General features: G+C 39.4%; 1 protein-coding gene across 1 annotated transcript in view; it reads right to left on the bottom strand.

Annotated features, from left to right (window-relative positions):
- Nucleotides 1-14290, bottom strand: part of AFF2 (AF4/FMR2 family member 2) — a 249579-nt gene that overhangs the window by 84434 nt on the left and 150855 nt on the right. The window contains exon 7 of the mRNA XM_018070753.1: nucleotides 10168-10219. Within this exon, the coding sequence (XP_017926242.1) occupies nucleotides 10168-10219 (52 nt within the window). The remainder of the gene's footprint in view (nucleotides 1-10167; nucleotides 10220-14290) is intronic.

The following is a 14290-nucleotide window of genomic DNA, read 5'->3' as shown; positions in this document are numbered from 1 at the left end:
AATGATTCCTAAACTTCATGTATTAAAAGCACTATCTAGAAACAGAGCAGGTAGAAGGTCCCTAAACCATGATATATGTGCCCTGAGTGAGAGATGATGTTGCAAAAGACTGGAATGAATTTGGACTGGTATAATGTAATATTCAATGAGTGTTAGGAGAATTACATCATGGGACCTTTGCTAATTTTGAGCTTGAAAACATGCATTAAAATAATTTAGGATGATTAGAAAATGGAAGCCAGTGTGAACTAGACAATCATTCTACTTTAATTTGTAATTTTCTTCTGATTTCTTTTTTTTAACAATTATGGCTTCTCCATAATTGTGCTTCTGCTCTCTGAGACCTTATTTCAACAGCTGACTCCAGTGCTGAATAAGAAGGAAGAAGATGAAAATACATGGAAAGCAGTAAGACAGACACTATTTGCCCAGGGATGTTTTACTGTGATTTTTGTAGCTGTGAATGACTCCTACCTCTACACCTGATTTTGGTGCTAGTTGTTTTACCATTAGTTGAGAAACCAGCTATATTGTGCTTTCCTGTGCTTTCTGCAGAGTGGATTAACCCATAAACTTATTTTGTTAGCAGGTATTTAATTGCTACACAAAAGATTAAACATGGGAATAAGCAAAAACTGCTTACAGATTGTGTACAAGGACTATAAAATGGGAAAAATCATGCTTTTCCTCATTCCTATCAATTAGCAGACTGGATTTTGGATAGAATGAACCAGAAAAAGTACTCCAGTCAGCACAACTTTCATACATCACAAAACTCTGATGAGAATGAACTGATAAGAGGATGGCTCAAAAAAAAAAAAAAAGTGAAATAGTTGGTATCTGCAAAAGGCAAATTATATTTTTGGTGAAGTATTACAAAGGAAGTGTCTGCTATCCAAAGGAAAAAATATTTTCCACTGCACAACTGAAAATCCAGGATTTTCATGGAAAATTGTTTGATTTGGAGAAATTGAGATTAGACAAAAAAATTATTTTAAGGATGTCTCCTCACCCTCTTAATCCAGAGGAGCTGATCAGCCACCTAAGGTGTGTCTTAGGGCAAGACAGATGACACTTCCTGTCACTGAATGTGTTGGTAGAAGGAAGGCCTTCATGCTTCAACTTTTTCCCTTTTTTCATGCTGCAAATCTAACTCAGGTTTATCTCCCAGTTTCTAACCAGCTCTGCCTGGGTGCATAGCCAAGTAACTCTACACAAGTAAGTTTACCACCCACCATGCTGTTCTCCTGTCCTGTAGGTATAGAAGAGACTCCTCAGAGACTCAATTCAACAACACAATAAAAACAGAGATGCCTTCCACATTAGTTGAATTATATATGTAGTTATATATCTCTATATATCTATAGCTCCTTGTAGAGTATTATTTGTTTAGAAAGTTATACCATGCTCTTATTCATACACAATACCTCATCTATGACCCTAAGTAACAAACCCAGAACCACGACTTACCAACTCCACTGCACTGTGCTCTGATTCTGTAATGACACAGTGCTAAATACAACTTCCTGTGGAGGAGGAGAACACGGTGTGCAGCAAACAAACCCTCCAGGATTGTGCTGAGAATCAGAGAGCCCAAACCCAAGGGCTGACAGATCAGTACGTGTATAAATATGTCTGTTGTGTTCCTTGTTTTTTTTCCTTCTTCACTTGTTTGGTTACACTCTCCTCTACCTGTCCCCTAATGTCAACAGAGGAGATTGTATTTCTTTCTTGCTAATTGCCTTTGACATGTAGTTGGCAACCTTGTATTTGAGATTCTGTGTGTGATGTTTCGATTCTGTCTCATCTGGAGGACAAAAAGCCCAACAACACTGCATCCAGGACCAAAAACAATGGAGAAGATACTCTCCTTCTTAAGTTATAATTTTAGAAAATAAGCATTTTTCCTTCAGAAGTCAAATACGTGGGATGGATCAGCTAAAATCCATTTTTTTGAAATATCAAGTCACCAAGCATGTGGTACCCACAAATCAGAACAGTTCATTGAACTCTTGCTGTGTGTGAACCACAGAGAGATCCTCATCTTTGCTTTGAGCAATGCAGTAACCTTCATGGCTTCACAGAGAGATGCTCAGGAATACTTGAAACACTGGAAATTTCATTTCAATTGTTGTAGTGGAGGTTGGGCAAAATGAAAAACAGAGTTTAAGTGACCAAATCTAAAACAGGCTGTCTGTGGTTTAGGAGTCACCTTCATCCCTGATGTAAGCAAAATGCTTTTAATTGAGCACCACAGACATATTTGGGCTTCTGTCAGCATTTTTTCCAAATCCCTGTTTTCCATCAGGCCAATGGTGGAAATCAAACTAAGGAAGTGTACAATGAAAAATCTTAACCAATGTCTCATGAAGAAGATTTAAATGCTCCCACAATACTATTTGATTTGGTCATTGCAGAGTTCTGTGGCAGAGAACAGCACTCCTGGCTAGAGCTTGGCCTGATTTTTCATAAGAATTGTTTTATTTGGAAAACAATGATACATCCCTCATGACAGAAGAAGTTGGGAATATAGTACTGAATGGTCCACATTTAAGAAAAAAAAAATCAAAATTGAAATTCTGGTCTGAAACATCATTTCCTAGTAAATAATTTGTTACAAATTGATTACAAATGACCAAGGCTTAGTGGATGATAATCCTATTGTGAAAATATAAAGGATCTAGCTGGGAATAAAACTCAGTATTTGTCATCATCTTATTTACTTATGATTTTTCTAAAATGTGTGTTTGGTTCAACTCTCCAGATGGCTAATAAATAATAAAAAAATCCATTATTTGTCGGGTTTACTCCATAGCCGCATTTCAGCATGTTAATTGCATGATTAAAAAATTGAGGAGGCAAAAGAAACACAGAAAAGGTCAGGAAACATTTATAAGAGAAACAAAAAGTCTTCTCTAAACTCCTTCAAGAAATAAGCAGTAAAAGGCTTGTTTCAAAGAATATCCTGTGACCTTACTGTCCAGCTGCAGACAGTCACAACAACCTGTGTGTTCTTCAGTTTCCCAGTTCTAGCAGGAGAATAATCCTTTGTATCCCTGAAACTTAATCTGAACAGGGATGATATTCTGCAGTCTTATAATTACAGTGTGTAAATATAGACAGATAGATAGATAGATAGATAGACAGACAGATGCACCAGGTGTACTTTTAGAATGTAATATCCAATTGTTAATTTTGCAATGTTCATATAACTTTCTTTGCCAAAATGGAAAGTAGGACAGGCAGACACCTCAGAAAGAGCTTATCTGCAGTTTATGCCCTTAGATTTTCCTTTGTGGCAAAGGTCTTTATCTCATTCCTTTGGGAGTCCAACCTATCCTTAGTCTTCTCTCCACTCTAAACAAATGAATAGTTCCCTAGACCTGAGAAGCAAAAGGGCAGAGTCACAGAGTACCAGCAGTGGCAGTGAACTGATGGTGCTACTGTTCATCCTGCCCATTTATTTCCTGCACAGTACTAAAGACTTTAAGGATTTTAATTTATACTGAACACTACATCTATACTGAATGTTAAATCTATTACAAGCAGGCAGCAGAGACAACAGAGGCAAACCCACATGAAATAACTCTTTGCTGACCTTGGTCCGGTTTAGTACATTGCTCAGATGACTTAGCCAATTACTAAATTGCACAGCTCCAAAAATTATACTTAATAGTATTGCCATGAAATTGGTAATTTTGTAAAGCAGGCACACACTCCATGAGAGCACCCTGCTCAAATCAATTGCACTGTCTCACAGTGGTCCTGACCTGTCCCTGTGCACAGGCAGATCTGTTCTGGGAAGATTCATCCTGCCAGCACAGAACGGAGCACCTCCAACCCCAGCAAACCTTGCAGTGGCAGATGAATTTATCGTAAGAAAAATTAAGGTGTTTAGTTTCCATTACTGTTCTCCTCCTGGAATACCTCCAGGGGAGATCAACTTTCACTTCTTCTCCCCTTATTCTGGTTGACAGAAGCTAATTACTTGATTTATCATGCCCTTTTCAGCACCTACTTTACACTTGTTCTGGCCACCTATGAGTTCCTCCTTCAGCCTTCTGCAATCCTCCTTGTCTCCAACCCAGCACTAGCACTATCCTCTACTGGTGTAAAAAACTCCCAGGAATTCAGATTCTGAAGTTCACAGATGGTTGCTCCGGCTTTTACAGAAGAGTGACACTGCAGATGGCCAGTGTAAGAAAGCCAGACACATTCTTTACCAAAATGCTTCAAAAGACATTCAAGATAACAATCACACTCTCCTTTTGAGGAGAAAAGGGAGATAAATGTGTCCTGTGTGGTCAGATTAGTGAGTGTTGAGCACTGAGAGGGTCTGCAGGTATCACAGACTTCAGATTTTTTTTACAGGACAGTGTGGCCAATCCTGGCTTTTCTCTCAACAACAATGCTGGGGTTGATCAATTATCTCACCTGCTACTGCCTCTGCTTTGTTGCCAAAACAATACAGGGCTTTTGCATACATAGCATACACAGCAAGGGATCCTGGGGAAATGTATTTCCCTCCATCCTTATAATAAAAACTCCTTCACAAAAAGTTGTGTGCACAACTATGCATACACACACAGAGTACAGGGCCCATCCTGCAGACTGAAAGCTGCATCTCCCTCCTCCCTCTCAGTCCAAAAAGGCTGGCAGATCTCCAGGATCTGGTCCTTATAGCTGTACTGAGGAACAACCTCTATTTAACTAGTGACAGAGGCATCAGGGGTGTTTAAAGCTTTCCTTGAGGAGAATGATGTCTTACGGTGTGGCTGACAGAGCTTGGCAGCTTCAGGCTGGTATCATGAAAAACAAAGCCAAGAGCATCACCTGTTAGAGAGAGCACTGAGGGGCTATGGAGTGCCTGCTTGTGTGGCAGTGAGGAGAGGACTTCTGGAGAATGTATCATGTAAAACTTCTTTTCAACTAAGGCATTTAATTTCCACTTTGTTAGGGCCTGCCTGCCTGCCAGTATTTCCTTTTCCTTTTCCTGTATTGTTTTTTCTACTGTGGTGGAGGGTTTTTGAGCCTCTGAGCTGCCAGTGTCAACCCACAGCAACCCATGGAAAAGGTGAGTTGGTGGGAGGGATGGAGCTGCTCCAGCTCCTGGTCTGGGCAGCTGCTGCCCCAGAGCCCAGGTAAGAGCACGGCTGCAGCCTGCAGGGGCAAACTCCTTCTTGTTGATCTGTAGTACTGTGCACTCTACAGCAACCATTTTTTCCTGAGGGCTGTATTAATCCCCTTCCTCACTGATGGATGACCTCCACAATAACAACATGTGTGGAAAAAAAATCACATGTGATTCTGTGAATTTGAACAAGTTAAAAGCTTTTGATAACACCGTGTATTTTAGTGGCGTGCAGTGCTTTTTGCAGAAAGCTCAGCCCAGATCTCAGAGTGGTTACTGAAAGCTTCTGCTGATAATAAACAAATGATATGAACCTACATCATTACCGTGTGAATTATAACCTTAGACATGTCAGTCATCAAATCTCTTACTTCCAAAGATTTGCCTAACAGAAGCTGGAGTATTAACTTACACAGTTGATGATACATTGTCGTTTCAATTAGTGTTGTTCAACTAGTGTTCAAATAAAAAATAATTTGAATACCAATTAAAATGGACTGAGGTGGCAAGGAGGGATATATATGCATGAAAGGATTTTTCATGGTTAAAGACTGACAAGGTTGGAGAACAACTGTATTATCCTAATAGTTTTTGTTTTCATTAATGGCTTAAAGAAAACATTTCCCTACAATTACAAAACGTGACTGCAGATCTTAAACACTGGAATGTGTGTTCTTTATCAAAACACATGCTGCTGTGGCTACAACTGATGCTGCACCTCTCTGGGATTTCAATGGAACCCAATGACAGATAAACTGTTTACATTAAAAGACTCTATCAAAGTTATTTTGCACCTAGTTTCATCCTAATCCATCTGATTTTTCTATAGCTTTGACAAGATGACCTCTCTCACTGTGTGTGCAGTATTGATGTCATTACTGAAGAGCTGTTCTTCAGCCTTTCTGCTGATAACAAAGTAAATGGAAATGCAGAGAAACCTTGGGGAGGTAAACAGCTCGTTCAGGATGCAGCTAAAAAATGGGAAAAAATACAACAGGAAAGGATATCTATTGTTACAAGGAAAGTGGTCACTGTCGCACTTCAAAAAGTGTTTACGTGATATGACGAAGGCATATTATGCCTTAGAACTTCATAAACTTTTAAAAAAATTAACCTGAATAAAGGCTTTGAAAGCTCAGCAGGCATTTTAAGAATTCAAAGCTCAGCCTATGGCTGATCACCTTTTCAGACTCAGATACGAGGTCAAACATTTTGAATGGAATTACCTAATACTAACCTAGCAAAAAAGAATTATCTTTGTGTAAAATACAAATGATAGAGCAGGGCCATGAATTACATGCATGTCTTCTGTTTGTAGGGTTATTAAAGAAGTGGCAATAAAGTGGTAATTACTAAGGGAAGGAAGAAAAAAATAAAATAGAAAAGAAAAAAACATCTTATTGATTTGTTTTGCCAAAACTACTATACACATAAAATACTGAAAATGGAGCAGTTCTGTAACTAGTATCAAAGTTTTTTTGGTTCAAAAACACACAGAACGCTAGCAATGTGCTTTAAATTAAGTACACATTTAAAAGGTTAACAGGACTATTCCTTAGGCAGAAGAACAAAGAGGAGCTGGTTAAAGAAAATTGGGTACACTACAGCTACTTAAAATACTGTATCCAGGCACAATTCATTTGGATGCCTTTGAGCTCAAAGCTAATTTGAATTATACAGAGGTGCTTTAGAGAACAAAAATACTAACCTGTGTTTTATCTAAACTCTTTTAGCTGAACTGAGCTACTAATTAAAAACCTTCACTACTCTTCCTAATTTCTGATGTATTTTTTAACAGAGTAATGAAGCCATCTAAAAGCTCTGTCCTTCCTCAGAGAAGAGTGTTAACATTAGCATCTCTGAAATGCCTTGTCATCTAATGGTTTTAATAATAGCATGCCTGTCATCTGCCTGGACTGCATCTTTTGTAGCCAATCTGAGCATACTCTGCAACAGCACTCCTGAATGCAACGCCGATGTATGTTCCAACCTTCCTCTCAGTGACAATACCACAAGAGTTTGCAAACCAGGCAATGCTTAAATGTAACAGTATCTCTCAAATAATACATTAAACAGATGTGTACCTGGTATAAATACGTGACATAAAAATCTATTGAGTTGGTCAGTGTGCATATTAAAAACCATTCAAGTAGGTCAAATTGTGGATAACTTAAAACTTTAAAGACAGCAATTTTAATAAAACTGTCAATACAATTTTCTTTGTGAAAACATTTGACACTGATTATGCCGCTTATATTGAAAGAGAAACACAAGGTCTGTATCTTTAGATCTTTTATTGAACTGTGAGCACAGCATCAATAACTGCTTCTCAGCTGTAAATGAAAATTGATTCCAGATCTAACCCATCGTTTTCTGTGTGTCTCTAATCTTTAATCCCAAATCATCCACAATGAGACATAAGAACCAGCATTTTGTCTATGGGACAAAGCATGTGTCATATGGCCACCTCCAGAGTGTCTGCACTGAAGACACTGTGGGTTGTGTTTACATGTGTTAGATGCAGGTGGCAAATGAGTCTCTCCTTGCAATGCCCAAAAAGTGGTAACAGGAGTTTGCAGCTGGGGTGGAGTGACTGTAACTTGCCTCATGCTCTATCTGCAACGATCGATATGGTCCAAAGCTTTACAGACCTGAAGGCTGAAGGGACCTGCAATGAACATCTCACTGGACCTCCTGCATGTCACAGCCCAAAGAAATTCACTTGACAACTTCTGCATCAGGCCCACAGCTGCCAGAAGGCTAACAGGAAAGTAAAACCACAAGGCTCCTATGCAATTTGCAGCAGTTTGGCACTAGTAGGTTGGTTTTCCAGTCAGCTCTTACTTGCTGAAGCCTCTTAAGCCCTCTGGGATGAAATTAAAGTGTACAGCCTTCTTTCAGGAATCTTTTTCTTGGTGATATGTTGCTAGGCCATCATCATGTGTGCCTCAACCAAAAGAGACCTAACACTTATACTAAGGAGGGTTCTCCAAATCACGTTTATAACTTTTAGGAGCAATTTCCAGTTATTCTAAATTAGGTTTGAAAGGTGAATGCCAAAATTCTTAGTTACATCACTGACTGGAGCTATCATGTGTGTTGTGTTTCTCCTCAGAAGTGGGGAGAAAAGGAAGATGTTTAACACCTGAAAGAGTGTGAGGCCCACGGACCCCTAAAGAACTGCAGTACAGTTCATAAATAAGGGTGCTTGTTCATATGAGTGAGGGAGGAAGACAGAAGAGCTTTGTTTCTTGCAGCCAAGCTCCTAACAATCTTCCACCATGACAAATGGACTACTGGTAGTCTCAGAAGACAGGCTGATAGATCAAACTCTCTCCACATACTGTAGACCTTCACTAAAAGTTGAGATCAAAGTGCATCTATGGATCAGTGTCACTACTGCCCTGCCATGTAAAATATGAAGGGTCCCTGGCAATTCTCAAAGGACAAATCCTAGAGTTCCCTACTGACCACTGCTCTCAAAGAACTTCAATTTCCTTGAAACAAGAGTAGAAATCAAGGGAACAAACTTGATTTTTACCTACTGTTTTTATTAACAAAAATGAGTAAATGCTAGCTCATGTTTCACATTGGCTGCCAGCTTATAGCAGAAAGAAATCATAAAGACTGTAAAGACAATGATTCCATTTCCTTATAGAAACGCTGCATAAACTGTTAGAATGGTTTTGAGCTGAGAGTTTTAATCTTTTCTCTCCCTGCCAGAATGGCAATGGAGCTGGGAAGGGCCTGGAGCACAAGTCTGATGAGGAGCAGCTGAGGAAAACAACAGTAACTGCTACCTGATAATATATTTCTATTTCTGTATTTTAGGCATCTCAGTATCACAGTGTCATTTTGCAGGACTATTTGGGCAAATTTCCAGTAGATCAGGAAACCTGAAGGTGCCATAAGCCAGCAGGTTTGCACAACAGCATGTTGCACAAGTACAGGATTTTGACCCTTTGGTTTCAGATGAGAGTGCAAGTCTAACTCAGTGCTAAAAAATACTGACTTGGATGAATAAGGGGTCAGTTTTCACCAGAAGGTAAATCTTTCCTGGCATGACCCTCAAGGATGGATTAGGTAGGGTGAAGGAGAACATTTAGGTGGTTTAAAAATAAATAAGAAAGAAAGACTCACTTATTGTTAACATTTCCCAGACTGAACAGATGATCCTATGCTGAATTATAGCATTACTTTCCTCTCTATTGCAGAAATTTAAACATTTGAGGCTATTGCATATATAAAGTCAAATGAAGGATGAATTTAACCCAAAGTTTCATTTTTCTTCTGATAAGAATTTTGAGAATATGAATTTAAACAGCATTCTTTCCCAGTATTATCCATAAATATTTATAAAGTGGGAAGCATAGAGAATGACATGAGCCAGTTTTCTGAAAATGATTCTTCATTAACATCCCAAGTAGGTTGAAAGACTTTCAGTATTGATTTACAGCTACATGCTGAGGATTTTTTGCTCTCACAAATGGGAATCACTGGACTACTGGCTGTGGACTCCCAACCCTTTACTCACTGACTGGAACAAAAACTTATGGACCCAATCTTCTTGTGTGCAACTGTATAAACGAATTGCAAAGTGCAAGCCAATTCTGTAGTTGTCTTTGTGGTCTGATGGAGTCATTTTACACCCACTTCCAGAAAGCTTGTCAATTCAGAAATTGAGTGCAAAGCAAGTGGAGGCTGTTCCCTGGTTAACTTGGTACCATGGAGGACAGAAATTCAGAACACATTGGCTGACATGGGTGATGCCACGTGTGGTCTCTAATTCCAAGGTTAGTAAGACATGTTTTGGTTTCATTTTCACAAACTTTACAAACAAAACTGCCCAAATGCATTCCTATTTGAGAATAAGCTTCCTCCCAGGGGAAGGAAGCAAACACGATTTTAGATAATGGGTTCTGCAGCACCCCAAAATGCTTTTGATGCAAATATAGTAAACCAACACACAATCAGATCCAACCAATGAAATAACTGTCCTATTATAAGGTCTGTGCTTTTATATCAGATGTATTTACCTGTTCATTGTCATCTTCATCACTGCTGAGTTTCAGATCATCCTCAAGCATTCTGAAAAAGAGGAGAGACAACACAGAATTACATTTAATGAATTAACTTGATGTACAATGGGCTAAATCTACAACTCAACAAAGTCAGAGGAAAAGTTCTCTTTCAATTCAACACAAGTAAAATCAGACCTGTGGTAAGTAAACTGATGAATACTCCATGTATGCATGTATTAGTCCTTATGTGTGGTGCTAGGGAAGAGCAAATGACTTTCAGACTAATCCATCATGAAGTTTGGCAGTCAGCTCCTCTTTCATGTCCTCTTCTATTTGCACATTGTCTCACGGTGATTAGTCCATATATACCTATGTGTATTTCTAAATCCAGAGGGAAAATCAGCTCTAGGGCTGCTAAAAACTGAGAAAAAGTCATCCATGTTTCATTCTCGATTTAGGGCACCACCAGTTTTCTTTGAGAGTGGTACCAATCCCCACCTTACCAAACTGGGAATGCAGAATGGAGAACAGCAGGAGGAGGAGGTGCTTGGCTGAGGTTTGATGGGACCTCACAGTTGTTAGTATCCAAAGACAAACATTTTCTAAGCTAGGAATCTGACAGTTCATATCCCCATTTTTACTTAGTTATTTTATAATACAGAGAAATCTCACAGGACTGCTCCCTGCCCTTGGTTAAAGGGGAAGGATATTCCTAAAAAATGTGGCTGCCCCTATAGCTCTTTCTTTGGCAGAAGAAAGAGTCGAATAATGTACATTACCACATTACCACCCATTACACTTGTCTTTTTTTTTTTTTAATCCAACACTTTGGTATAGAAAAATACACAGGGTAAGAAACCATATTATTTGCTGTTACAGAGACAGAAAAGGTCTTTTCTTTTGAGGCCTGTCAACCTGAAGAGACATGACTAGCAGTCACCAAATACACTCCTGTACAGCTTCCCACATATTCATGCTTTTATCTAGTGGTCCTCCTCAGAGCTGATATTCCTTGGGCACACTTCTACCTCACACCCATCTTTTCACCTTGACAAATTGTCTTATCACAGAATGACGTGTGAATGAATCAGCACATCTCACCCAGCTGTGACAGCCACTAAAATTGTGGAGCTCCCTTTCTGCCATCCTGAGCTACTTTAACCCACGGCAGGAGGCTTGCAAATTGCAATTATTGTTTCCTTTCTGCCTTGATGGAGACTGAAGTCTATGATTTTTTATTGTTAGCCTTTAAATAACTGTAGCAATCAATGGATGCTCTGTTAGGAAGTTTTTTTGTTTGAGGACTACGAGTAAATCACGGAAGCCTCCTGACACAAGGAATTTTAAAGAGGAGGCAATAATCCCGATGTGGAAATATCAGAGTAGTTGAAGCCCTGATGGTGATCTTAAAAAAAGAAAGTGAAGGAGATCTCTAAACCAGTTTGTAAGTAATCTGTCTTCCAGTGACCTCTGTTGTCGGGCAGCCCGGTGGTTACAAAGTATCTGGACACATAACTACCAGTCATTAACATCCTGATAAATGGCCACTGCCTCCCTGTAATACGTGAACCCATAAAAGTACGACCGTAGCACTGATAAAAAAATCTTCTAAAAGCCAGGATTTGTGGTGGGTTGACCTTGGCTGGACGCCAGGTGCCCACCAAAGCTGCTCTATCTCTCACCTCCTTGTCCGGACAGGGGAGAGAAAACATAACAAAAGGCTTGTGGGTCAAGATACAGACAGGGAGAGATCACTCAGCAATTACCATCACAGGCAAACCAGACTCGATTTGGGGAAATCAATTAGAAAGACTGGCAATGAAATCAGTGTAGGACAAGCAGAAATAAAACCAAATCATGAAACACCTTCTTCCTGGGCTCAACTTCACTGCCAATTTTCTCTGCCTTCTCCTCCCCCTTGGTGCAGGGGGATGAGGAATGGGAGTTATGGTCAGCTCATCCCACTTTGCAGGTGGATCTGCTCCCCTGTGGACCCCCATGTGCTGCAGGGGCACAGCTGCCCCACCACGGGCTGCCCCACGGGCTGCAGGGGAATCTCTGCTCCGGCTCCTGGAGCACCTCCTGCCCCTCCTTCTGCACTGACCTGGGTGCTTGCAGAGCTTTTTCTTTCACATATTGACACTCGTCTCTTCCAGCTGCTGTTGCACAGTGTTTTTTTCCCTTTTTTCAAATCTGTTATCTCAGATGTGCTACCATGGGCTTGGCTTTTGCCAGTTGTGGGTGTTTTGGATCTGGCATTGGCTCTGTCAGACACGGGGGAAGCTTCTGGCAGCTTCTCACGGAAGCCACCCCTGAAGCCCCCCTGCTACCAAAACCTTGCCATGCAAACCCAATACACTGTTTTTCAGGAATTATTAATCTTTAGAGGCCTGGACTTTGCTGATGAGCAGAAACTTTTAATGCTGTTTATCTAGCAGACACGTCCATTTGTTTCCCCAGAGCCAATACTTGCTGTGCCATTCTCAATGTATCACTGTACCTCGATCTATCCATAGTCCCTGATTGTTATCTGCAAGTCTCATTATACCAGAAGGACAATACCCCCAGGAAAACGACATCATTTTCATACAGGACTATATCATTCTGACTCTTAACTCTAATTCAATTCTACACTCCTACTTTTAAACCTACATCTCACTTTAATGTGTAAATTATCCACTGCTTTAAAGCAGCATTGCTAGATAATGCACTCTATTGTTATATATTAATGCAGATCTAAGAGGATCTCTTCATGGATGAAACCCAAAGGGTGGTGTGTGGTTTTTTATTTTCAGCTATTGGGTGGTTGGGTTTTTGTTGTTGTTGTTGTTGTGTTTTTGTTTTTTTTTTTCATTTGTTACATGTTAAATTCCTTTTTGACATACCCTGGTAGAAATAAACCAAAAAGGACGAAAGAAATTCCATATTGGATAAATGGAAAGAACAAAGAAGAAAACATAAAAAAGATAAATAGATACACTTACTAAACTAACCCTACAGCCATCCGAAATGGCTGATTAATAACTGCCCTCATACAGCCTCTACTGCAGACACTTTCTAACAAGTACAGTAAGCACAAGACATGTTTATTGAATATTGAAAAATATAAAATTGATATAAAACATGATTAGTAGGAAGGACAACTGTTAGAGTTGGTTTCAGATAAACTAAATTTTCAGGATTTATGAGTTCCCTTCAAGAGACTAATGGATGTTTAGATGACTAGAGAGAGGAAAAAAATTGGATTTTGGTATTTCTTTAGCAGTTCCAAGCTTATCACTTGGAGTATATAATTCTTCTTAGCCTGTTCTGCTAAATGAAGAATATGTCATTCCATTCAGTTCCAAAACTCAAAGGTTAAACAACTAAACCACCCAGATTCTAAAATGCATCACACTCTCCTGGCAGATGGAATAATTAAAGAGAAACTGAGTATTTTATCAACAGTAAATATATGGTAGCCAGAGAACTGAGAGAATAAATTAAAAATACACAGTATGTGCAAATGAAAGTTGAATGCTGAAGATATCAAATAGCTTGCTCCCAGAGAATAATGGTTAGAAGAGGCAATATTTTACAGAACACAGAGGCCTAGATGGTCTTCCACAATTTTAAAGTGTGCTTAATATTCTGAAGACATGGGTCACAGTAGCTTGTAGTGTTTAATGTTTCTATTAACTCTCATTTATAAGCAAGTAGCATCTGATTGCACTCAAAGCCCAATAAGGGGTTTTTAAGATTGCCAGCAACCTTAATCCAGCATGACTATTCCACTATGATATCTAGACAGGTAACCCATTTCAGCCTCAAAGCCCTGAGACAGAAGAGCTCTGTATCTACAGTTCTCCAAGACACTGTCTGGATGGTCTGAACATGAAATTAGGCCCTCTTGAGTGAGAGATCCCTGTAAATACCATATGATCTATTCTGCTCTAAATAATTGTTCACCTCAGAAACACCCAGGCTGGAGATTACATAGTATATTTGTTATTAAGATCAGGACAGCTATTAATAAAGGCTAATTTGGTGGCTATGTTAAAATTACAATGAATACTCTCAATGAGGGTAAATCAAAGAGAAAACTGCCTGTATCAGAAAGCTATCTCTGGAGCTGTTATGAATTAATTTTATTTTCTAT

This window comes from Manacus vitellinus, unplaced genomic scaffold (genome assembly GCF_001715985.3).
Source record: "Manacus vitellinus isolate BGI_N305 unplaced genomic scaffold, ASM171598v3 scaffold_19_pilon, whole genome shotgun sequence".
NCBI lineage: Eukaryota > Metazoa > Chordata > Aves > Passeriformes > Pipridae > Manacus > Manacus vitellinus.
Note: the sequence above shows the minus strand (reverse complement) of the source record. Positions and strands in the feature narration are given on the sequence as shown.